At 39.2% G+C, this 27,304-nt stretch overlaps 2 protein-coding genes across 2 annotated transcripts; one reads left to right on the top strand and one right to left on the bottom strand.

Annotated features, from left to right (window-relative positions):
- Positions 1–704: 704 nt before the first annotated feature.
- LOC117301008 (solute carrier organic anion transporter family member 2A1-like) lies at positions 705–13,969 on the bottom strand. The gene is made up of 12 exons (XM_033784887.1): positions 13,811–13,969; positions 10,253–10,516; positions 9,604–9,895; positions 8,725–8,935; positions 7,432–7,767; positions 6,465–6,629; positions 5,922–6,126; positions 5,237–5,414; positions 4,447–4,625; positions 4,002–4,066; positions 2,981–3,198; positions 705–2,204 (listed from the first exon to the last, which is right to left on the bottom strand). Exons 2-12 carry the CDS (start codon positions 10,495–10,497, stop codon positions 2,094–2,096), a joined length of 2,205 nt encoding a protein of 734 aa, XP_033640778.1. The 5' UTR covers positions 10,498–10,516; positions 13,811–13,969; the 3' UTR covers positions 705–2,093.
- A 1,805-nt stretch (positions 13,970–15,774) lies between these two features.
- On the top strand, positions 15,775–26,791 carry LOC117300841 (bystin-like). Its single transcript, XM_033784688.1, has 10 exons — positions 15,775–15,976; positions 17,204–17,289; positions 17,939–18,047; positions 20,390–20,522; positions 20,977–21,116; positions 21,973–22,070; positions 22,836–22,914; positions 23,556–23,621; positions 25,319–25,527; positions 26,444–26,791. Exons 1-10 carry the CDS (start codon positions 15,827–15,829, stop codon positions 26,652–26,654), a joined length of 1,281 nt encoding a protein of 426 aa, XP_033640579.1. The 5' UTR covers positions 15,775–15,826; the 3' UTR covers positions 26,655–26,791.
- Positions 26,792–27,304: the final 513 nt, after the last annotated feature.

The following is a 27,304-nucleotide window of genomic DNA, read 5'->3' as shown; positions in this document are numbered from 1 at the left end:
AAGCACCGACTCTTTGCTTACGGTAAGCATATCAATGACATTAGGCCCGGATGACCTAAGTGCACTGTCACGTACAACATTATGTTTTACGGTGATTTAAACCTTGAAGCATGAGGGAAAAATGCAACGAACACCGGTGCCTTATAAGGTGCGTTTTTGTTCAGTGCACCACTTGTTGAGTCGGTAAATATTGCATTTTTCATGTTGAAACACTAAACCACTTTTGTATTATATAAACGGTACATGTAAACAGACCTATTTGTTTAAATGATATGGAACCCACGGTAGCAGATCAATTGGCATAAAGTAACTGGAAACTTTGTACAGTGGTTTCCCCATATTACTTATAGGCACATGTGTCCACCTGTGTATTGTCATAATGCCTCCTATACCCCATTTCTTATTTGGGTTTGCGCAATAAAAAACTTTCATCTTTTCCTTGAATACATTTAGATCCTGGAGACTTACACCGTGTGGCGGAAGGTGGAACATCAATTTTCTCTATAAATCGAGCCAAAGCGTCGTCTTTCTCATCTATGAAACTTTGTTGTTGAAGTGAGAGCAGCCTTATCACCAAAGCCAACCGAGACTCTCAAACCAAATTTCATTCACATCACGTGAGGTAAGACTTGTTTGTCTACCTCTAAATGGTGTTAAATTCCTAAAATTATGTGGACAATATAACAATACATTGTAAACAACGGTAAAGTAACATAAAATAAATGCTTTATTATATTCATGGTTACATAACAAAAACAGTTACTCATAAAAAATATATGTAAAATTGTTTATCTCGTAGTCAAGAACATTTGCGAGGGATGTTTCGCATTCGAACGGATACGGTTAATGCGACGGATACGTCATCATTATGACGTCATGCAGACGACACTGATATCCTGCTTGTAATGTAAGTAGGTTACGGATAGCTAAACGTACGCGTATACGTTAGCGTGCGAAACCTCCCTATTGTAAAATATTACGCACAAACTCCCTTTAAGCCGACAACTACATCAAACTAATGATAAAACAAAAATAGTAATATAAACTTATTATGTGCGAGAAATAGTGTCTTGATATGGAGATAAAACAGTTCCACGTTTAGAAATATGTATATAATTGTCGAACGGATGTGAAATTGCACGGCAATATAAATGTCTTGTCATCGTGTTGATAGTTATATAAGAAAATGACATTTCTCCAAAACCAATCTCATTTTCATTTTAAACTTGTCACATTCCCTGAGATAATCTTCTCTCTATAAGGGTGGGTATACGTTTAATGGTCACTCTCATGGCAATAACAACTTTTGGTGAGAAGGCTATCAGCAGCTTTCGATAGTATAAAGCATTTCGAGAAACAATTCACTTCGAGGTAATGCGGTTAATATATAACAGTATATCGGTTTTTATGCCCTAGAGTTTGAATCTGCGTTTGTCCCAGATTGTGTATTCAAATTGGGGATTATTATACGTGATTTGACAAAACTGCCCCGGATTTTCGGCATTATCTACAAAACGCAACCACCGTCCTTTTGAAATTAAATTGGCAGTTTTATTGTAAACATTCGAATTGTTCCAGAAACCAAAGCCTATACCTTGCTTTTAAAAGCATAAAATTGAACTTGTTACAGCGATAAATGCTGTTGATAGAAAATACTGCTTGACAAATTTGCTGAGCAAAAATTGAGTGGTGCACGTAAACTGGATGGTTTTTTTTTGGCTGGTAACCTGTTTCAGTTTCTGTTATAAATGATATTGAGTAAACAAAGTTGAGTGCTTATATAGGGGCTTTACGATATTTGGCCCTGATCTTCTCCACTCTTCCCTTTTCACTTCATCCACACAACATTTTAATGCGCTTTTAAAAACTGTTCTCTTTCAACTTTTCTATCCCATTAACAATGATCGAAACTAGAGGCACCGATAGCTTCGACACAAGAGGCAACCTAAACAGACAGCGACTCCTTTAAACGTGTCCATTGCCTTTAAAATTAACGTCTCTTTCCTCTTTTCTCTCAAAATAGTGTTCAAAACTAGAGACACTAAGGGCTTCGACACAAGAGGCCAACCTAAGCCCCACAGACGGCGACTCCTTTATACACCTGACTGTTTGAATTCAAGCTCAAGGTCGTTGTCTTCATCTTGCCCCTGGTCAGAGAATGTAGTTCCGTCTCTTCCATTGACTTCTTGCATTGGTTGGAAACCCTGGGGTGAGTAACAATACGAAGTATGTGACTGTGTTCACCAATTTGTTCCGTGCATATGTGGTAAGAACAATACACAGATAAGAACAATACACATATTATATTATGTATATCTGTTTGCTGATTATTCAAAAAACATTGAAAGGATGTGTTGAACAGGGTTAAACAGAGAGCAAGTTCGAGCGAGGGACTGTTGTCGACCAATTGGGCGACTTTGCCTGGTTCCCATGATATATTGCATGCATAGGTAACCATGGAACATTGACTAGTGGTTGACTAATATTCGCTGCTTCAACTTTGCCATATAGTGTCTGTGTATTACGATGATGTCAAACGAGATGACGTCATGCATGTTGCACCTTGCTCCTTAGCCACACATTCAACTTAGTTTATAAGGCCTTGTCCGGCTTGATCTATATGACTATGGCTATAGATCGCTGCGTCATCATGCATCGGCCCATTGCCGTTGTAAGCTGTTTTTTTGATACAAGTTTACAGATCATAAACAAAATAATGTTTGTCCCGTCTTTTCAATTGACGACTCCCCATTGATTCAATGCATGCCCTTTCTTTAGCGTTCTCAACGGTATGGCTCACCTGCAACCTACCAAAAGTTTGAACATTGTTATGTTCCTTTGTCTCTTAATTGTGTTTTAATCACCCAAGGAGATTAAGAGGGTATACATGTAGATGTAGTTTTTAACGTGAGAATGGAGTAAGAAAGCCTAGCCTACTAAGTATGTCTATCTTCTTGAGGGCGCCCCACACTTAACAAACCTCTGTTTCTGGTTGCTTATCTTCCTTGATCGAGAAGTAACACACGACGAACGCCACCGCAGCCAGACATTCAAATCCGAAGGTCAGGCCCATGAGCGCATATCTGAAATGCACGATGTCGTAGACCAAGCAGTTACCGGTCTTACCACAAGACGACTGGAGAAAGATACATGCTGTTTGAATGGCTGAGCCGAAGACAATTGGTGATGGAATAAACCCTACAGGAGAAATGAACAGAACGATCAACCTTATTGATTTGCTAGATGTTAAGTTTGCATAGGGGATAAAGAATGCCTCTTGGTTTTACCCTTACGCCGATGTGTGTATAGCACTGTTTACTTAGTACTTTCCCTGAGTTCTGTTAACAAATATCACATGCATACTACTCGGTTAGGATTCGAACCCATGACCCTTGTCAATCTAGAACATAGTCTTACCAACTGACCTACGACATTGGCAGTTCGAATCCAGATAGATTTGGGATGAATCTCGATATTATCCGAATGAGTTTCTAAGCAGAAATTTGCACCATAAACCGCTTCATAAAAAAATACATACGGTGAAGCCCCTTTGGTTGCATCATTCTAATCAAACACCAATCGTCAAATTTGTTTTACGTGTTTTTTTTTCTTTTTTCTATAGATTTGTTTGTTTATTTTTTAATATTTTTTTTTTCGTATTCTGGGCGGTTGTATGTTGTTATTATTGCTGCTGCTTGTGTTTCTGCCGCTCATGTTGTTGAGAAGTTGAAATGTTTAGAATGTATTAGAATGTTATGTATGCATAATTATCACAAAGATAACTAATTTAGTATTATGAAAGAACAATATTTTCTTCAACTGATTTATTTTAGTGAAGAATGATGTTTGTATATTTGTTGTATTGATGATTTCAGCGCAGATTACCAAATCTTGATTTCATAGATATTTACAAACCAATTGCCTGAAAAGGGATATTCGGTTGAAAAATAAAAAGGGGAAAGGGCAAAATAGACCGGAATAATAACACCAAATAACCTTACCGAATAGGCGTAGCAACAGTGAAGTGAATCCAACAGCTATTGAACGATCGTCATCGTGTACAGTCCTGCATTGACAAAATTGAAATTCACATCAATATCGATTATTAATTGACTGCCATCATCGAACATCGATCATTGATTTTTGGGAGACTAAAATAATTGTCTCTATACTTGCCGATAAACACATCATTCAACCACAAATTGTGTGATCCCATGATTACTAACATTCTGGGGATGAAATAATTTAAAAAAAAAAACACTAAAAAATACGGCAAAACCCTTGCCATCAGGAAGGCACGAGAGCCGTTTTGAGAAATGGTTAAATACGGAGTGGAGCGAAAACACAGGCACACGCTGATGAGGCCCGGCGGAGCTCTGTTCCACACCAAGTGGCCAGACCGATTGGGTTGTATCCCCTTATGATAAAAGCATCAAAAAGACAAACCTGAGTTGGAGCATGAACCCTGGATTGCCCATTATGGTACCAAGCAGAACACTGACCATGGAGAGAGCTACAAATGGAACGAGTGAGTTGCACTCCTTCGGGCACTCGCCTGGTACCGCGGTGTGATGGAAAACCCCTTTGCTATCAACACCAGTGATGCAGCTACAATTTGTATACATCTGAATATGAAAGGGGAAGATGGATTCAAAAGGTCACATTGTGTTAAATGGGCTCATTGTTTTTCATAAGTGAGAAAGGAATCAGACATGGTTTATAATGTAGAGTCACACGTTTGATGGGCCGAGTTCAACTGGTTGGATTACTAAATACCTAGTGTTCATCTCGGTCAAAAAAGAAATTCACGAATTTTGGTTTATTTGTTATTTGTATTCCAGATTTGGTCAGGTTATCAGTCATTTCCCTGTCCCTGCCTTTTAACTCTGTGGACCTCGGTTCGAGCCCGGACCGGAGCCTTGCATAATATTGATTGTGTAAGTCCCTACCTGACTGCGTGGGTTTTCCTTGGGATGTGGGGGTTTTCCTCTCATGTCTCATAACTGAAATTTCTTTATTGTCTTCACTACAAAAAGGTTAGTGTGATACTTTCATTAAGAAGCTTTGCCGACTATACAATTCAGATTCAGATTTACGTTAAGATCTTTTCAAAAACAATATCACGGACTTAATATTGGTACCCAATTTAGGAATCTTTAATATTCCAATAATCTTTGTTTTTGAAAATCGCTTCATCGACAAACAATTGTCAAAGCTTAATTGGGCGTTCTCTCACCGTTACGTTCATGGTGTCCACTTCCCCGACGAGCACTTCTTTCATCATTGCTAGGCAACCAGCGTGACACGGCGTCGCATACGTCACACCGTCTGAGCCACAGACGGGCGTGTAGTCTGATGTGCATGCGCAGTCAGCGTTGCATTGTGCATTGAGATTCGGTAGATCAACGGTTGTCCTTTGGGAGATGTAATAAAGGTATTCCATGTTAAAACTTATCGCCGGATCTTTCTATACTATGACTGCTCTCAATTGCAACAACTTTCAGATTGATGAATAAGTTATCAATATTATTTTCATGGTAACTTCCATTGTGACAACAATTATTACAAATGCTATGCCTCAGCTCCCGGGGAGCTCCTAATGTGTAAATAGCATCAGTGGTAATAGCCATTCTAGCGTGCTTTGATAACAAAAATAAATCATTCATAGTTCAATACGACCAATATTTTACCACTTGTGGTGCACTACCACACGCCTACACACACTGCTTGTTTTATGATTCACATAACCCATACTCAGCTATTAATGAATGAATTCAGAATAACTTCAAGCCTATGGCTAGGTTTAAAGAAAACAAAATCGACAAGTTTTATATAGAGAGATAGTCCGTAAAGTCCTCCAAGCCAATATGATTTGTTGTAACACCTGCAACCTCGGCAGATTACAAAAGTCCAATACTAACCTGTTTGACGTTGGATAATTGACAGTTATACCGGCGATATCCCGATTTTCACAACCTATGAAGAAGAACATGATGATGAACACCAGAGAAAATGGCTTGAGTACGACCACCATTCGAGCCATGCCCTTCTTGGTCAGTTTGAGTTTCTTGACCACAAAGCCTCCAATCAGGTTGCCGAACAGGGAGCCCGGTGCCATCATAATACCTGCAAAGAATGTCCTTCTCAATCAAATTGTATTGCAAGATATAATACCGGAATAATTTTTGTCGAAAACCATGATTCAAAACTTAAGCAATACACTTAAGCTATACACTTAACCGTGATGTTTCGTCCTTCGGATGGGACGTAAAGCCGCTGGTCCTATCTGTTGTGTATAACGCACGTAAAAGAATCCAGTGCACTTATAATAAAGTAAAGGTGTTTGATTGGCTGCATATTGCGCCACAGCACTTAAAGCAAGTATCATTTTAATTATAAATTACTGTGACATACGGGAAAAACATGGCGGTAAACTGGGTTTTACGTTTAAACTACTGTCTTACCAAAAAGCATTGGGGCCATGGCAGCTGAAACGGAAAACTGTGTCTCGATGTATTTGGCCATGAACACAAAGCCACCCATCATGGAAAACAGGAATGCGCAGACTCCGAGAATGAGTGACATGAAGGTGAGATTGGTCACCAATCGACGAATGGCACTCAAGAAACCTGTAGGAAGATAAACATAAGTATTGGTCTGGGGACTCTGAGCCCAATTTCATAAAGCTGTTAAAGGGAAGGTACACGTTTGGTAATTGTCAAAGACCAGTCTTCTCACTTGGTGTATCCCATCATAAGCATTAAATAACAAGCCTGTGAAAAATTGGGCTCAATTGGTCATCGAAGTTGCGAAAAAAATGATGAAACAAAAAACACCCTTGTTGGACGAATTTGTGTGCTTTCAGATAAGAATAAAAGACTTCTAGCTAGAAGTCTTTTATTATTTTAGTGAGAAATTACCTCTTTCTCAAAAACTACGTTACTTCAGAGGTAGTCGTTTCCAACAATAGTTTATACTATCAACAGCTCTCCATTGCTCGTTTTTAAGTTAATATTTGTTATGAGCAGTTACTAAAGTTACTAAACGTGTACATTCTCTTTAAAACAACAAAATCTGCTTAGCAAATTTCTTTGAAGAAAAAAAAAATGAGTGAAGTTGACCTGGAAAAGGATGGCTCGACGATATCAAGCAATAATCTGCGAAGAGGCTGACATACCATCTGTGGCAGCAGCAGGACAACTTGCAAGCATAAGAGACCTTTGGAGACTCATAGTGTTGGGAAACCATCTCCTGAACTGGCCTTGAGAGGACGCGTCGCGGCTATTGTGGGGGACGGAGCTCCGCTGGCCTCCGTGATGAGCCCTCTCGATCCTCCGAAGGTCTCCGACTCCTTACGCTCCCGGGCTCCGTGAGGACTCTCGCTGCACCAAGTCCAGGCCGTACCCATAATATACACTTTCGTTTACTTACCTTTTAAACTTGCGCATATCCCCTTGCCTTCGCTGTGTGCATTGAGTCGGTAGAGGGACCCGATACCATTCTGTTCTTGGCCCTCCTTTTCCAGTCCACCATCAGCCTCCTTCTTCTTGGGGTGCATCTTCTTAGGAAACATCATGATTGGAATGCTGACTGCTATGGTCAACACGCCTGTTATCGCATACGTTAGCCACCATGCACCAAGCCAGTTGGGCTCACCCGGTGTGGTGAACACTGTACCCTTGAGGAAATCGGCGTTTATGGAGAGACAGAACCCGCTGATTGTGAAGCCAGCAAGGGAGCCAAGAGAGCTAGATATGAACATGCAGGCTGCGAGTAGTGGATGAGAACAAAAAAACCCAAATAACACTAACAGCGCCTTTATTTGTGTCGAGCATTAAAGGGAACGCATATACCTTTGGTTTTTGGAACCGGTCGATTTTTTTTCTTCATAATTATGTTAATACACAATTTTTTATAACTGACATGTGAACATTTTATTTCAAAAGGAGGTCGCGTTTTTGAGACATCGGCGAAAATCCTGGCCGTTTATGTATACGCAGGAATAACAATTCGTGTCACGGCCGAGCGTTTAAGAGCACCGAGTTCAAACTCTGGCGTTTCTGAACAGCAGAGTGTGGGTTCGAATCCCCAGCCGTGACACTTGTGTCATTAAGGCACTTGTGTTCTTAAGCAAGACACTTAACCATTGCTTCGTCCTTCGTATGGGACGTAAAGTCGTTGGTCCCATGTAGTGTGTAACGCATGTAAAAGAACCCAGTGCACTTATCGAAAAGAGAAGGGGTTCGCCCGGGTGTTCCTGGCTGTGGCTGCTAAAATGCGCCGTAGCACCTTGTAAACCCTTATAAGGTGCTAACTAATTGGGTCTCAAAATTCACCACTTCAACAACCTATCTTTCTGAAAGTTTGTAAATACTCAGCGCCTTGAGTACCTTGTTTGGTAGATACGTGCGCTATATAAGACTTTGATATTATAATACACAATTTGAGAAAATTGTTTGACAGTAACGTTTGGCCCGCAGCATACAACGTACAAACTTCTTCTGATGGTGCCTTGAAACATCCTCCTTTCGGCCCACATTAATTTCCATATGGGGGGACACAATCTCCGGCTGACAGATTTCATTGTGACAATGGTACACCAAAACACCGTATACATCAATGGCTATAATAATGTTTTCATGTTTTTTTTTTTTTTTTTTTTTTTTTTTCAGAAACTGTATCCCCACCTCGCAATTCATAAATTGAGACTCGTGATATACGTACCTACATAAACTGATGTTGATGTACGCTTGAGGCTATCGTCCATGTACGTAACAGACAGTGGTGAGATCGGACTGGTACCTATCCCAGTTAACAGCTGACCAATTATGATCCAGGATACCTGCCACATGAGTGAGCCTGAGTTCCTCTCCTCTTCTTCAGTGCATACCTCATGAGATTCACCTCCCATTGGATTATCAGCTATCTGACAAACCTTCATGTCACAACGGAAACAGTTTAGTCAGCAGAGTATTAAATCAACTCTAAGGTAAGCCCATAGAGAGCTTAAGATGTATCTGCCTTTTGTAACTTGTTGATATTGTGGTGCGTTTTAAACTTGTTTAAGCAATGTAGTTTCAACTTCTTGGAGAGTAAGGCTACCAGAGTAGAGGCTACCATTGGCTGAGAGTCGTGCGCAGCGCGTACATGCGTGCACTGTTCCATACCCCTCTTAATATTTATGCATGAGGTACGTTACAATGCTAACTCAAAACGAGGCAATGAGCGCAGCCACTGCAAGTGATGGGGGACGTGCGCCCATAGCCTCATTTTGGATAAGAATTATGACGTCATGCATAAATATTAAGAGAGGCGTTTGCATCAAAGATGGTGGTCAAAGACGTCTTGTCTATTTCCTTCCGACTTCTTCTTCATTCATTTACCTATCTGTCGAAGCCCAACCCGCAGGAAGGGATAGTGCGAAATCAAAACTGGTTTAGTAAGCATCCTTCTGTACGTTTTTAGTAAGTTCCGTCTGATTAGCAAACCCCCAACAAACAAAAACAAAAACAAACAAACAAACAAACAAACAAACAAACAAACAAACAAACAAACAAACAAACAAACAAACAAACAAACAAACAAACAAACAAACAAACCTACCTGATAGGTCTCTCCGCCTGCGGATGGTGTTGTATTGTTTTCAATTCCTACTTGTTTTGAAGTGAACTGCGGCGGTGTATCATAGATGAATTGTGGCAGCGTGCAGAGCAGGAGACCTACGCCGACGAGAAAGCCTCCTCCACCGATGAGGCGAGGTCGGTGACTGGTGTGACCGTAGTACGTCACGAAGAGGACCAGGATGACGCTCATTATGTCATTGGCGATAAGGAACGGTGCGAGCTCTGATGTCTTGAGCTGGAAACGTCTCTCGATTGTACTCAAGACACCACCTCTGCAAACAAAAAGGAGAAAATATGAGACTTCGTGATTATCGGAAAACGAACATTTTGAGAATCATTTTACTTTAATGCTGCTTTTGGAAATATATATTTTAATCCCCCCAACATTTGAAATATAGAAAAACGTAAACAAAATTCTCAGATTGTGTATTACAAGTACGGATTATTTTTCCTGCTTGGTTATAACCAGTCCGGTTTGTCGGCGATATCTCTACACGCGAGTACCTTTTGAAATCAAATGTTCGCATGTTGTTTTATTATACAAATCTATATTTATTTATGATTATAATTTCCTTTTAAATCTAAAAAGCTCGGCCTAAACTTGTAAGTGTATTTTATTTTGTTTTTACCCATTTGAAGCAAATGCAGCCGCCTGTATGAAGTACAGCGAGCAAACTAAGACGCCGAAAAGGTATGGGGATGCCAGGCGTTGCATGAAGCCGCAGCAACACTTCTCTTCTTGCTTAAGTTGATCATCTCGATATGCCTCTTCTTCAGAGACCATCATCTGTTCCTTAGTCTTGTCTCCAGCAGTGATATTGTCTCCGTTCTGCACCGGGTGGTAGCCGTTCTTCGTCTCGTTGTCTACAGTCATGATGATCCAGTTGTGTTTCCTTAAAAACCGATGAAATGGGACTGGTAAGTATAATACTTTTACTCCTATTATGGGATTTGAGGCATTGCATGTAGTTTGTGGTAACACCATTATGAATATCTTCTTGCTATAGAACTTGTCTGAAATGTTCACGTAATTCAACCTCGCACTGACGTCACACATTTACTACCTGCGCATGTGTGTTCGGGACATGTTGGAGAGGCAAAAATGCATGATAGTGGTGGTAGACTCTACTGTCCCCGGCGAACTGTGTACATATTTCTTCAGTGATGGTGCCCTCTTTTGAATCAACCTCCTTTAAGCCCATCTTAGTTTTCAACTAAATTCTGGCACTACATCTCATCCAATAGAGGTATATACACGTTATTTATACATATACAAAAATATTATCCAAACGTCAACTAGTTGAAGCACTGTGTTCAAGTACGTCTATGAGAAAGCAATGTCCATGTTCTGGAGTAGAGTTATTTCCTTTATTCGATTGATCTTGCCAAGCTGGTTGCATTGTGTTTGAGCCTTGGTTATCAAAAATAATGGAAGTTTTCTTCCAAAATCTATCAAACTGAGCTACACTTTTTTGTTGACACACATCCAAGGTCGCGAGGATTGAAAACACGCTGCCACAAAAGGCAACAGCTATTGATCAGATGTATTGTGTTATTCAAACGCAAATGTTGTGACCCGTGTAGGCCCTACTCAAACCAAACATGGAGCAATTGCTCCATGAACCAATACACCATAAACAATTTGGGAATAATTTGACCCTTAGCTAGTATTTTGGGGCCCAAAGTAAAACGATATTTTAAAGGCAGGGTATAATGGTAATTGTCAAAGACCAGTTTATCCTGTACTCGGTGTGTGGCAACATGTTTAAAACAATAAACCTGTAAACATTTGGGTTCTTGCAAGGAAACAATGAAAGGAAAACATACCCGTGTGTAAAATTGTGCGTTTTGTTGAAAATCATGAGAAAAAGGTTATGAAACTTTTTTCATCAGGGTTAAAGGAACACGTTGCCTTGGATCTGTCGAGTTGGTCTTTGAAAATCGTTCTCTAACCGTTTGTTGTAAAATGTATATGGTTAGAAAGATATTGTAAAAGTAGAATAAGTAACAGTGATCTACACAATAAGCCTCGAAATTGCACGGTTTTCTTTTTACCCTGTCGACTAACACAGTCAGCCATTTATGGGAGTCAAAATTTTGACTCCCATAAATGGCCGACCGTGATAGTTCGCGACGTAAAAGGAAAACCGTGCAATTTCGAGTGATACTTGTGTGGATCATTATATTCTACTTTTAAAACATCTTTCTAACCATAATGCATTTCATAACAAACGGTTTCAAACGCTTTTAATAGACCAACTAGTCCGATCCAAGGCAACGTGTTCCTTTAAATTTCGAAAGTTCAAATGGGTCGTTTCAAGCAATGTTTTATCCATACATACATACATATTATCAGCATTTATATCAGGTGCCTTTTCCCTAAGGTCACAAAACGCCTTCAACCGCTCTTCCTTGCTCTTTACCTTATGTATCTTCATTGATTTTGGGGGATTAATTACCAAGCTTTTCCCTCAAAGAACCACGTATTATATTAATTTACCATAATAATCAATATGTTTGCTTTGTGATGTATTAAGTGACGAGATAAGTACCAGAAGATACGCAACCAGGGCTAGCCGACGATTTCACCAAACTCTTCCTAACTTAGGTTTAATCTTAGGACTTTTAGGACGAGTTCAGTTCCGTATCCGAGGACGTTCGGACGCATTGAACCTATCCTAAGATAGGACGGTTACTCGTCCTAACTCGAACGGGCAGCAACTTTAGCTCTTCATTCTACCCAATGCTCTTACTTTAGTCTCAAAGTCTTCTATTTGATACTGATATAATGTTCTGGGTTCTTATACACACATCTCTATGTAGACAATGCAAGAAGACATTTCCCCCAAAAGAGTAAACAACCACTGTCAATGTTTATGAGTTTTGAGGCATTGCACAGTTTGCGGTATTTATCATGTCTGTACTTTGCTAAGTAGATTTGCTCTTTGAGAATTTGTCTTGGTACATTTTATCCTCTACTTGTGTGGAGTGTATTTTTGGGATTCGGAAGACCACTTAGCATGAAATGAACTGTCGTTGTGATGTCTGCCGGGACTACTACTTTGGCTGAGCCGGTTCTATGCTTCACGGCCGCGGATTGAGTTTGTAAATCGTCTCAACGTTTCGAGTAGCCGGCTCTATATCATTTGTCGTTATATACTAGTGTGCCCAAGAAGCTGGATTCCCCCCCCCCCGGTTCAAACACTGTTTTGTGCGAAGAAGGTTATATGCACAGGAAATGTATAATAGAGTAGAGACATTGGAATGGTTTTTATATTGATCACCATGTTATGATTCAGCAAGATCTTATACAGCGACATACAATGAGTGATTTCAAACAGCTCTTGCCAAAAGAAACACGTCAAAGCACACGTAACACACATAGCACACGCCAACACTATGTAAAATCATACCATACTGACTTTTAACAATGAAATAAATATGTATGTGTACTCTGATGGTTTTGTGGTGAACAGGTCATGTTTATCAACTAAACATGTCAGATTACTAGAAACAATAATGTTATCTTCGTTCCATCACCGATTACACCAAATCTGCTGAATACACTTGCCGAACTTTGCCTTAAAAAATGGACGATAGCTTTTGAACTTCAATCGTGTTGTTTATATGTTGGTTATAAGTGGAAAATTTGTGCAAGTTTTGTGGTCCTTAGGTATGTATTTAGGACATTGTGTTCATGTGCCAAGTTAAGATGTTACTAATATTAATAATACAAACGTAAATGAAAACGTAAGTAGCCTAAATTAATCAACACACAATAGCATTTTGAGCTAAGAAAAATAATGCAGGTTATGTGTGGGTTTTTACACGTTCACTTCATCTTTCGTTTGCTGAAAAAGAACTTTGGAAAACGGTGGTTTTTTTATATAGTCGTACGTGCTTCGTTGACGATTTTGATATCTGGTGGATTTCGGGTAGAAACTTTTTCATCAAAACATGGAGGTAGAAACACATGAGAAATGAGAATCTATACGAAGAAATTGAAACGTGCTAAAAACAGCAAAGTCAAAACCCATTGTTCAATTGCACTTAGGTTTTTTTAAGGGTGATTTTTAAGGTATATCTTTTTTTAACTGTTTGTTTTCTTAAACGAAGCGTACTTTGACCTAGATGGAAAGTGACCGCCGTAATTAGTGCGTATAAAATTATAACTATCATAAACTTACCTGTGTACATAAGTTCCAAAGCTGCAAGTTGGTCGTTTTAAAACTCAAATCCCATGTTTTTCTAGAGCTGAGTGTACCTGCGAGAAAATTTGTGCCTTACATTGATTGTGACTATCTCTTTGCACTGATTGTGATCCACCCTACAAATCTAATCGGTTATTCAACATTTTCTGCAGGCAGCGGCCTCATGGTATTGTTGTGTCAGTGAATTGTTATAATACAACACACCTATAGCTGACCCCGTCTAGCTTAACAACAAAAGCTCCCCGTCACTACCAGGAACCGAGTTTACTTATAGTCTTAACTCAAGCAATTGAATCAGAACTAAGTATTGTGTAACATGCGCCTATATAGTGCTATTAGCGTATCGGTGGGCAAACTCATATAATATAGATCACTTCCCGAAAGAGTGCGGGATGAGGGCCGATGTGACGGGAGACTGATGATTCTGTCCCCCATACTGTTCAGTCACAAACTTTTTCTAATGAGAAGCGCCCTCTTCTGAATCATCTCGCTTTAGTCCATAATAATTTCCAATGGGACAGATTCTCTTGGGAATAATGGGTGCGTTCGTTTAGCTTCCCTGGGTCGACCCCGGTGTGTGGCGGTTTTTTTTCCCGGGACGAACGTGTGCAGATAATTACCCACGTTCGTCCTAAAAGTAAAAACCGCCACACACCGGGGTCGACCCAGGGAAGCCAAACGAACGCACCCAATTATAGATGTCCGTATAGGACACCGGCGTCCCATCCCATTTTATTATGGGGAACTTTTTGCAGTAAACCAGCCCAAGTGAATCTCCACGAGAAAAACATGTCAGTTATTGTCTTGGGCAATAAGGTACTGAGAGACAAAAGTACACAAGGCCATATTCCCGATGAAGTGTTCTTTTTTTGCATGCAGCGCCAGCGCAGTTGGTTGCCTTAAACACCGCCGTTTTTAAATAAGGGTATCAATGTGTGGTGAAGAGGTTTTCAACTAGTTCCCAACGAGGCATGGTTCTTGATAATTTGACCGAGACGAAGTCGAGGTATTTAAATTATCAAGAACCAGGCCTCGGCGGGTTTAAAGGCAGTGGACACTATTGGTAATTACTCAAAATAATTATTAGCATAAAACCTTACTTGGTAACAAGTAATGGGGAGAGGTTGGTAGTATGAAACATTGTGAGAAACAGCTCCCTCTGAAGTGGAGTGGTTTTCGAGAAAGAAGTAATTTACCACGAATTTGATTTTGAGACCTCAAGTTTAGAATTTGAGGTCTCGAAATCAAGCATCTGAAAGCACACAATTTCGTGTGACAAGGGTGTTTTTTCTTTCATAGTTATCTCGCAACTCCGACGACCAATCGAGCTCAAATTTAAAATTGAAAATTTGAAAACATTTTAAATTTGAAAATACAAACCAAAATTACCCGGTCCCTGCCCCCTCCACCCCCCCCTCCCCCGAACAAACAGGCAAAACAAAACAACTGACATGATGCTCACAACTGACCTGCTGCATACTTTGCTTTTACCTTGCGCCGCCGCTCTTGTTCGAATTATTAATGGTGTAGGTAATAGGGGTCAATTTCATAGAGCTGCTTAAGCAAAAAATTTGCTTAAGCACGAATATAGCTCGTATATTTTACACATGTTACTGGCCAAAATTTCATGCCATAATATACATTGCTTGTGACTGGTATTTAGCTATTGTTTACTAAGCATAACAATTGACCGGTAATCTGATTTTACTAAGCAAGGATTTTTTCGCTGAAACAAAATTTTGTGCTTAAGCAGCTCTATGAAATTGGGCCCTGAACGTACAGAATAATGGATTTATACTCGGATCACGGATTCCCCATTTTTATAGCAAGGGAAACCGAACCGCGCCCCTTCGCTTCCCAAAGAGTGCCCCGCTGTTGTTGAAGCGCGCCCTCAGCTGTTAAAGAAGAATTTTGTTAAAAATAACCTTTGACCTCACAATCGCACATGGCGTAAGAATAGAGACGTGTTGAGTTTAGTTAGAAATTTACAAAATGGGTAAATCAAAGAAGGCCAAATCTGCCAAAATAGGCGGTGATCCTGTGTCACGATCAGCACCACTCGCAGAGCAAATACTGGAGAACAAGACGGTTCGATTAAAAGACAGGGGTAAAGCAAGACAACGTCAGGACGAAGACGAAACGGTATGTCAATTTTTGTTTGTTTTCTTACCGACTCAACTGTGCGCTGAGTGTCAGTCATCATGATCATGGTCACAGTATTGACTGTTTCTGTGTGTTTAGAAATAGTAAAATAGATACAATGGTGTGGTTCGTAATAATAGTGGAAAAGTTTCCGGATGGCGCCACCACTTTCATTCGATATGAAATAATATAGTATCTAATTTACCTCAATGAGATATCCCTTTTTGTAAAAATGAGTGAAAAAGTGATGGCGCCATACGGAAAGTTATCCATAATAGTAGTTAGTACTTAGAGAAGTAGAAAACGTCCACTTTCCGTATCCTGCCGTGCCAGCATTTTCACTAATTTTTACAAAAGAAGAAGGAGTACTTAATAAATTCTCAAGTCAATCAAAGAAAAAGACAATACATACAGGCTTACATTTACAATACAATGTGAAAATGTCATTCATCATTTTCAATTTTCATGATCTAATTCTAATTTATTATTATTTTAATTACTTCCTGAATTCTTTGGATAAATTACTATATTAATTATTATGAAGCAATTATTAGTTTATTGCTCTCTGCATGCTATTATGAACTTGATCTATTATTTATTGAATAATCATTCATAATGAAATCATAAACATTAAATTATATTTATAATTATATATATATAATGAATAGGGTAGATGGCCTTAGCTTTCGATCCAAACCGTACTAAAAAACGGTGATAAACATACTTTTTTTAGTATTATGTATTCATTATTAATTTGTCTATGAGAATGAGTTATTTTTTTTCTCTTCATAATCATATTCATATTAAAAAGTGTGTTTAAATAAATTAAAAACTGGATTGCAGGAGTTTATAATACGAAAACTTTCCCCTTTTTAATATGTGGAACTATTTTGGTAACTTAATTTTAAGCTCAACCTCAAAATGGGAGGGGGGGGGGCTGGGAAAAGCCTTTAAAAATTGTTATTATTTATTAGTTACAATATAGGTATTTGGCTCAAAGAACATTTCTGTTTTTTAAACATCTGCTTTATTTTGGGGAATACTTTGTTTGTTTTCCAGTGTCCATATTCACTGTTGGCCATTGTTTTTGTAGAAACAAAAACAGTCAATTACTATTTAAGAATGAAAGGTTTTGGGGGATGTATACAAGAAACTGTGAAGGCTCACCTATAGCCATAGGGGTCTAACATTTGTCTTAACTCTGTATAATCATCTTTCCTTTTCCAGTACGTTGATGAAAAGCTCTCCAGAAAGATCTTAGATCAAGCTCGATTACAGCAGGAAGAACTAGAGACTGAACATGGAAATTCAAGGTATGTTTTAAAACCCTCCTACTGATACACCATTCATAACCATTCAAAATTCACTAACGTTTACAACCCCAGAGGTTTTGTACACGGGTCCTACTACTTGCCGTCAACCCACTTTTATGCCATCAACTCCTTCAATTATATACTTTTAAAATCCACAAAAGAAACATAGAACTGTTAAAGTATTACCTAAAAGAGAATTCCCCCTAAGTTTTAGGTTATATTTCTGAGTAAAAATCGAGTTTTTTTCTTGAGAAAAAATTATCTCGCAGCAGCAATACCGTCAGCAATACTCGTAACCAGGGACAGACTGGTCACCCCCACACTCAGTCATGACATAGTGGGATCCTTGATACCACTCATATACAACCCTAGGATTCTGTACCAGCTGCACCACCATTCAAAGCCATTTGGGGAACCAACTGTGTGCACAGCAATCATACCAGTCAAAACCATTCACTTGAATGGTTTCAAATGGTGTATCAACTTGTTTCGAAAAGGGATCAATTGAAGGAGGGTTAACAGGGTTAAAAACTAACACCTGCCCCTAAGGCCAAGGTTTTACATTTACCATGAATACACACTCATGGTAAAGTGTAATGCAATTTTTCATGACAGTGGATTTTGTCTAAAGCTTACTTCTTCTTTGCAGTAAAACTGTGAAGAGACCCACAACGAGTCTTGGGCCAGCACAGACAGAACAGTCCGATGATGATGAGGAAGATCTCACAGAACATGAAGGCAAATACTATGAGAATCTTGTAAGTATGAATCAATTTTCTTCTAGAAAATCGAGCAATAAACCACTCGAGTAATAAACAACATTATTTTGATAAATTTTGAAATAATTGGGGTTGAAAAAAGAAAAATGGGGTAGAGCGGGATTTGAAACTGCAACCTCCGGATTAAAGTGCTGGTGCTCTACCAACTGGGCTACCAAGCCCTATGTCATATTATGGCAATCTCCTAAGTTTTTAATCTTGGTATGTGGTGCCAGTTAATAGAAATTTAACCTGTAACTAATTATTTTTATATCTTTTTTATTTTATTACACTTTTTCACTGACACAACAAGACAAAGAAAAATACACAGAAATAAAAATACACTCTGAGAAAAACATATGTATGTACAATAACATACATTATGTTAAAATATTTACAAAAGTTACATCAGCATGCAGCATCAGAGTCCATGCTTTCTCCAGAAGATGATCAGAGCATACTGATCGAAATTTAAGTTGAAACCAACGGTTCTTTTCAGAACCACCCCAACTCATTAGAGATAATCATTACATGGTGTTACCGCAAACCTTTCCATATCGTATTTCCACCATGCAAAGTTTCAAATCCTACTTACATCAAATTGCCACTGACAGACATGCCAACTAGTACGTTTTTCCCGTATTTCGTACGGGTTTTTGTAAAAAATACGGGTGTACGGGTTTTGCCAAAAAAATACGGTTTGAGCATCGCCACCGCAAAAATAAAATTTTATCCCAGTTGGCCGTCGTGCTCTTTTTTAACTCAAGTTCAATATTCTTTTATTGACACAAATAAGTTTTCGGCCGACTTCTTACGGCCGATAATGATTATCCAGTGAACTCTATTATTCCACGGGGGTATTCCTTATTAAACTTTCACCACACATCGAGCGAGCGCAACAGAGATTCCCTCGCATCCATCATTGCACGCACGCTAGTAGCACAGACCTGCATTGCTTACTACACGCCAGTTTATCTGATGTCCCGATTTCACAGGGAACCCATCTAACACAATTCATTGAACAACAGAGGGCGCTGTTGTCAAATGCCCTTATATGGTATCGGTCGTTTTGTGAACGGACGAATCCAGTTTGCAAAAGAGTTTTTTGCCAAAATAAAGACACAAAAGATATAGAGCGCCTGAAGCGAGATTTTTATAAGATAAATTTAAGAACTATGCCCCCAAATACAACAAACGAAACTTTTTGTGATGATTTGTTTTTTATGTCTTCTTCATTGAAATTAAATTGGTTTTGTTTTGTACTTGTCTTCTTTTGACAAAGAAAACAAGGGTTTCTATATGAAATAGGATATGATTAATCAATGTCTTTAAGATATGATTTATCAATATCTTTTTTTTCATACAAAACCTGTTCCATTGGGTTAACCACCCAAGGGAAACCTCTGCCCAATTTTAAAAAAAAAATATTTTATTTTATTTTATTTTATTTTATTTTAAATCTTTTTCTTCAAGTTTTAATTAACTGGTGTAATAAGGCTGTTTGATAACTTAATGGCCATACACCTTCTCTATTTTGCCTGTCTCGGGGCTTAAAACTACGTTTACGCGTGTTTAAAAAAAAATACAGGTTTTTTGATGCAAAATACAGGTTTTGGGGTTTCAGAATACAGTTTTGTGATCCCAGAGGTTGGCATGTCTGCACTGAGTAGCAAGATAAAAGATGTGACCTGCACCGCGGAAGAGGCGTCCTACCACAGTTGAGGGGGAAGGGATGTGGATGGGACAAGGGGAAGGGGGAGGGGAGGCCGGGGGTCACACCTACATTTTGTAAGTTTACGCGAGAACAATAATGACATCATGTTGTTGGTTTTAAGTTAAGTTTAACCATGAAATAAATCTTTGATAGAATATATAAAATCTGCAGCTGGTATAGTAACACTCTATAAGGAGAAAAATACAATGAGGTTTAGGATGACAGTGCTGGCACACATAAGTACAGTTTATTGTTATTAATATGGTGTGTATATATATGAGTAACCAAAATGAATACCTTATCCCCGATGCAAATCTATCATCTATTTAATCGTTTGCAGTACCCGCTGCTAAAACATAGGATTCAAACTGCCTCTAGCTACCGGTCTATCTCAGTGGTCTAGTTGGTATGACTATGCTCTAGAATTGCAAGGGTTGTGGGATCGAATCCCACCCACTAATATGCCTGTGATATTTTTTCACAGGACTCGGGGAGAAAGTACTGAGTATACATTGCTAACACACATATATATAAGGGTAAAAACCAAAATGCGTTAATTATAGGGTTTCAGAGGATCTAGTGTGAGCCAAAATGAATGTTATTAATATTACTGCATTTTCTCTATCAGGAGATTGCTGAGGAGGATGAGAGAGCCTTGGAGCACTTCATGGCCAAAGATGCTCCAGCTAGACGGACACTCGGTGACATCATCATGGAGAAACTCACTGAGAAGCAGACTGAAGTCGCTTCACAAATGACAGGTACTTTATGTTCACGTGCAAAGACAATGGATTGTGTAATAAAGGCTTATCTCACCAACTCACAAGGAGGTCTATGCAAAGTGTTTTGAAACTGACGCTCATTGAGTTTTTGCCTACTCATCCGTGGTTAATTAGGTAGTCTTGTTTTCTAAGAGAAACAAAATTGTCAGTGAATTCCTGACCACAATACCATTTTCACACTATTCTATTCCTCCGGGGCAACCCAGGAGAATAATGGTCCCTTTCAAGATCGCTTTCCCCTTGATCTACCCTGGCAATTAAGCATATCCCATGGAAGAGCCACCCCTGCTTCGGAGTAGGGGTAGTGCTTGTGTACCTATTTCGTTGTTGCGGACAATGGAAGGTTAGAATAAATTTATCAGTATCGGTTCAGTATGGGTTGTGGGTAGTCAGCAACCAATTTTAAATTGACCTATCTTTGATGTTGTTACAGAGAGTGGTCAAATCCTGCCCGACCTGGATGAGAGAGTGATTCAAGTCTACAAAGGAGTTGGTCAGATCTTGACCAGGTACCGTAGCGGGAAACTCCCCAAGGCATTTAAGATTCTACCATCCTTTAGACTGTGGGAACAGGTAAGTTTGAAACCACAATACATTTCTCCTAAAAACGGTCAGAGCATACTGAGCGAAGCATTGTCAACCACAGGTTCTTTTCAGAACTATCACTACATGTACTCAAAAAAGATGTTCACATGGTGCTACTGCAAACCTCAACTGATTATACTGCCACCGTGCTAAATTTTAAATCCTACTCTCGATATATTTACCATTGTCAGAGCTGCCAGTCAATATGATTTTTACGTATTTCGTAACCATGTTTCATACCCAGGAGTAGGTGGCAACGCGCCCCTGGTGGAAGTTGATTTGGGTAGATAACGCAAAACGGTTAAAGGGAAGGTACACGTTTGGTAATTACTCTAAACTAATATTATCTTAAAAACTGACTTGGTAACTAGCATTGGAGAGCTGTTGATAGTATAAAACATTGTGGAAACAAGTCCATCTGAAGTAACGTAGTTTTTGAAAAAGAGGTAGTTTCTCACTAAAATAATAAAAGAATTATAGCTAGAAGTCTTTTCTCCAAACTCCGATGGCCGATTGAGCTCAAACTTTCACAGGTTTGTTATTTTATGAATATGTTGAGATACACCAAGTGAGAACACTGGTCTTTGACAATTACCAATAGTGTACCTGCCCTTTAAATGTAGCCCTCACCTAGAAGTGGCCGTCCGGCCTTGTGATGTTAGGCAATCTCTAATAATAAAAAAAGTTTTGAACTTTATTCTGAGCAGCGCCCTCAGTGAAGCCACTGAAAGACTGCAAATCATTGACTGGAACTGCTGATGATTGTGTTTTTGTGTGCCTGTGTTTTTCTTGTTTGACATCATCTTAGGTATTAAAGGTATTGCAATTTGTTTTGTCCTTTCAGATCCTGTATGTAACAGAGCCAGACAAGTGGTCGGCAGCAGCCATGTACCAGGCCACAAGAATATTCACCAGTAACCTCAACGCAAAAATGGCACAGAGGTAAGGTGATCGATTCATTCAGGGCTGAGTGGCCAGTCAATAGATATTAAGATACGTGTTCGTGGTGCGTATATGTTGACTCCTGACTGCATCTGACATCTACCACAACACTCTACTGAAAACATCCTGTCATCTAGCACAGAGTTAGCCCTTAACTTTTTTAAGTGACAAGCTAGGAGGATCAGTAAACTTGTTGTTTCACTAGTCTGCAAAAAGGGAGACTGCCAACAAATGGCTACATACATTGGTAGAGTGTCTGCACGTTAATCTGGAGACTGCAGATTCAAGTCCTGCTCTAGTTAGTTCTTCTTTGTTCAGACCAAAACCATTTAAGATTGTTAGCTGTATTTATTGCATATTTTATTGTTCCCTTTCAATTATGTGGGACTGTTATGAATCAGTATGAACAATCAGTGATTTACATGTAACATTGGGAGCTCAATAAACTAGCCAGCCGGACTACAATTACAGTCAAAATGCTTGGGCCACCCCTGCCCACTTCCCCTGACAATAACAATCTCTCCCCCGTCCCCCCGCTCAATGTTGAGTGGAGCGCAGAACCGTGCAATCCAGTGAGAACCAACAAGATATGGCCGGGATTGTAGTCGGTCAGAATTCTGACTTGTCCTCAGGTGTTTTCCCTGGCATCAAGTGGACCGCTGTATAGTGGAGAACACACATAAAACCTTTAGCACATGGTTGAATCAAGCAAGCTGGAGTAAGAAGACTTACCCAAGTTCTCTTCTGTTTTGTTACTCTTCACAGATTTTTCAATTTAATTTTGTATCCAAGAGTGAGAGATGACATTGCTGAGTTCAAAAGGCTCAATTTTCATTTGTACATGGTAAGTATAACTGTTTGTATTTTCGTATTGTAATTTTGTTGCCATAACTTTGGCAGTGCTCAGTTTGTTCCGTCAAACATTAGCGATTGTTTACATTGTTGTGCAAGCTCTAGTCATAAATTGGTTTTTGGCACAGTTATGCTGATAAATTGGAAATATTTCCAATGTATGTTAAAAAAAAAAAAAACCCGGAGTGTTGTGTTTTATGTTAATTCTGTTACAATCTTACTGACGAAAATTGATTTACAGAAATAAACAGTTTTATCAATGTCTGGGAATAATTTATGGAAAGCTCCATCGAAGAAAGAGTCTTAAATAACACATCCTTTTCATCTGGCAACTGACATCTGTTATCTCCATGTACACATGATGTAATTCCTTTTCCAATGAGTGAACTTATTTGGATCATGTGACAAACCAGTAGGGCTGCTGAGTGCCCCAGACAGATTAACTGCTCATCCATTAAGTAAAAGTTACCCTAGTAACTCAATGTAAACACACCCACTCGGCAAAAAGGATATACTTTCTGAGGTTTTGTGGCCAAATTCGTAATGGAGCCATCTCGTAATGTCTTGTGAGAATACAGAAGTGAATGGTCTGTAAAAGGGTTAATATTGAAATGTTGATTTCTGTATTTACAGGCCTTAAAGAAAGCCCTCTTCAAGCCAGCAGCTTTCTTCAAAGGAATCCTATTGCCGCTGTGTGAGGTAAATCATCATCATCTTTCTCGTCTTCTTGTTCACCATTCACTAATACCCCCTGGACTAATGAGGCAATCCTATTGGTTGGAAGTAGGTCATGTGACCATATTTACCTGGCATTAAACGGCTGATAAAGTCATAGCTGGAACTGTTTAACCCTTAAACATACATACCGCCCTGCCTAATACTCTGCATATTGCCTGCAACTGCCCTCAATTTTTTCAATTTGGCCTTGAAGGACCCCAACGAAATTTTACACGCAATGTACACTGTAATGCTGACCATGCTTGTTTCCTGACGATGACTAGAGCAAGCTAGTCGAAACGTTGAGACCAATTCAAGAACTGACCCCGCGGCAGTACAGTTAATTACGATCCAATAAGCTAAAGTGGTAGTCCCAGCCAATTTTCTACACCTTCCGCCCGGGTAGTAGTTAAAAAGCAGGACAGTTCTTTTGAGAACTGAGAAGTCTCCCGAATATTCGATAAATCTACTCCGGGGTAGTAGAACAAAGAAAGACAGTTCTCTAAGAATAAAGTCTACCTGGCAAGTAGATACACACTTGGTGTTACCGCAAACCAAGTATATATTGATACCTCACCATGCAATGCTTCAAATCCTATGATTGTTTCATGATGCATTTATAGTTGTTTTTACAAATCATTAATATCGCCGACAAAAAGCACCGATGATGGTCTAAATTAGAGCATGCTTTTCATTTGATGTATTTGTGGGTTTATTATGATATTTTGAATGTTAACACACTGCAGAAAACAGAGTGATAGACAGCAGCCTGCTAACTGTTTTTGGTTACATTTTTTATTTATTTAAAAGCAGTAATCTTATTCTGTTTAGTTCAGGGTGACTGTAAACTTAAATTTAATGTCATTTGGTTTCTGACATCTTTGGACATTTTACTGGTTTGTTGACTAAGTTTAGTTTCAGCTACAATGTAACAATGTAATGTACCCCAATGTGATGAACATTGTTCATAATTTTGGTTGAATTGAGAACAATCGAAGACTTGAAACGCATCTACGGTGCCATGAGATTTTTAGGGGGCTCATGGTTACTGTTCAGTATTTTGGTGTACATGTATAACTTGACCGCTGGAACAAAATTATGAAATCATCTGATAAAACACAAACAAATAAAAAAAAGATATTTGGCCATAAAAAACAATTCAAAATACTTATAAAGCAAAGTAAAAACCTGGACAAAAACAAAGGTGGTTTTGGCTGATGGCCGAAACCCCCAATTAAAAGTCTCAATTAGAAAACATATTTGTACATGCTGCGATTTTGTTAGATAAGTACTAATTAATAGGAAATAAATATCAAGGTACCGAAAGATATTAATATTACGCACATCCTGGTTCAAATTTCATAGAGCTACTTAAGCACAAAAGTAGTCAAGAAAAAAATTATGCTTGCCAAAATAAGGCTACCATCTAAAGTACCATGTCACATTTTCAACTTGTGACTGGTATCCGTCTCCTTTCTGCTCAGCAGAAAAGTGTTAAGCAATATTTTCTGAATATCAACTCCATAAAAATGGGTCATGTTTTGATAGTTTGTGACAACAAGTGCAGTTGCCAAGCCAAGCCGGGAATCAAATTTTTATGAATTGGTAATCGGTACTTGAGTGCTGCGCACGAAGGTCTCCAGAAGATGAACATCGCCCTCTTTGTTTGCCATCCGTAGTGCGGTACATGCACCCTGAGGGAGGCAGTCATCGTCGGCAGCATCTTGGCCAAGACAACGATACCAGTCTTGCATTCCAGTGCAGCTCTGCTCAAGATAGCCGAGATGGATTACAACGGAGCCAACAGCATCTTCATGAGGATACTGCTGGACAAGAAGTACGCTCTGCCGTACCGTGTGGTGGACGCTGTCGTTTATCACTTCCTCAGGTAAATAAAGTTGCTGTGGTAGAGACAGTAGCAGGGCTCAAATTGGTATTTGACCAGAAACAAGACCAGAAACAACATGGCAAAAACTGCCCGCGTCCTGACACTGTTTTTATTTGAACAATTAAGCACAAACAATATTAATGTACATATGCAAGAGAAGATTTATCTCATCTTTCTTTTGGATATTAAGTAGACTTCATTACTCAACAGAAGTGAAAGGTTTTCCCAGACTCAAGGTTTTTCCAGACTTAACATTTGAACATAATTTGTTTCTATTTTAGACATTACACACATTCAGGTGTTGCTTTTCAATTGTAAAGCACAAGACTGCTGGACTTGTCGTTCATGTGTTTACTGGCCCGACAATAAAACTACTGTCCTCGGGCCTGTGTTCCAGTGGAAAATTCAAGACATGCGTAGCAATAACCCACATAGAATCAGTGCAGTTTTTAATATTATTTGCAGACCTCGGAAGTTTCCAATAGACTTTTCCATTTGAAAATGATCTTGCCCTCTCAAAGATGAAGTTCCAGCTTTTGCACTTTTATGCACTGTCATAACAGGCGTGTGAGCTCAGGCGTGTGAGCGCTAAAGAAGCAAGTAGCATTAATGTTATGCCCAGTGTTTACCTGCCTACATAAAATAACACTTCCTCTATAAAGTTGTCCTAATATAAAACTGTTCTATTAGTTATCAAAACATAATCTGAGTGGATTACAGCACTTCTGCTCCCATATCAAAAGAGGCCAAGTTGGACTTGGGCTGCAGATGTGCTAAATTTCCGTTCTGTATGAGTGTGCATGTGATAAAATTTCATCTACAAGCAAAACTGATGCGCAGATTAATGTAATGCACCATGCTGGGTAAGCTGTACGTTTTGCTTGCCACAATAGTTTATTATTCTATTTTGCTTCAGATTCCAGCTTGACAAGAGAGAGCTGCCTGTCTTGTGGCATCAATGCCTTCTTACCTTTGTTCAGCGATACAAAGAAGACCTCGCTACTGAACAGAAGGAGGCTGTGCTTGATCTGCTACGAGCACAGACACATGACAGCATCACGCCAGAGGTGCGGAGAGAACTCCTCAACTCAAAGTCACGTGACACTGAAGAGCCAATGGCGTCATAGAACGATGATGTAGCGAATGGACTTTATCATTGGTCATGTGACACTGAGTGGTCACTGTGGTTTAGTGGTTAGACTGCAGGACTTAAAATTACAAGGTTGTGGGTTCAAATCCTACCAAGCTGCATGTAACCACTGATTTCACAATGACTAGAATAAGGGTTGTCGTCTAGTTACTGAATCACAATTTCTTGATTTGTGCAATTCTTAAACATAGATGCTAAACGAATGTTTGTGTGAGAGACATTGGTTATTGCCACAGCCACCTTCTTTACTAGGCTGTGCCCCATTTGTTGGCTACAGCTACGGCTACAGCTGGAACGTTGTGTCATCATGCATTGAAGTATATAACTTCCTTAACATCCTCAGCAACAGTCGTAGTCTTCTCAAAATTAATCCAGAGTTCAATTTCATAGAACTGCTTAAGCACAAACAGCAGTTAAGCACAACAAAATTATAATCACCAAAATAAGGTTACCAGCCAAACTACCATGTCACATGGGCAATTTCTGACTGGTATCCTGCTCATTTATGCTTGGCAGAAAAATATTAAGCACTATTTTCTGCTTAAGCAGCTCTATGAAGTTGGACCCAGGACAATTAGTCCGACAACAATTCTCAGATATGTCAACAAGTTTTGTTGGATTTCAGTC

Source organism: Asterias rubens, chromosome 16 (genome assembly GCF_902459465.1).
Source record: "Asterias rubens chromosome 16, eAstRub1.3, whole genome shotgun sequence".
NCBI classification, from domain to species: Eukaryota; Metazoa; Echinodermata; class Asteroidea; order Forcipulatida; family Asteriidae; genus Asterias; species Asterias rubens.
This window is presented reverse-complemented; position numbering and strand designations above follow the sequence as displayed.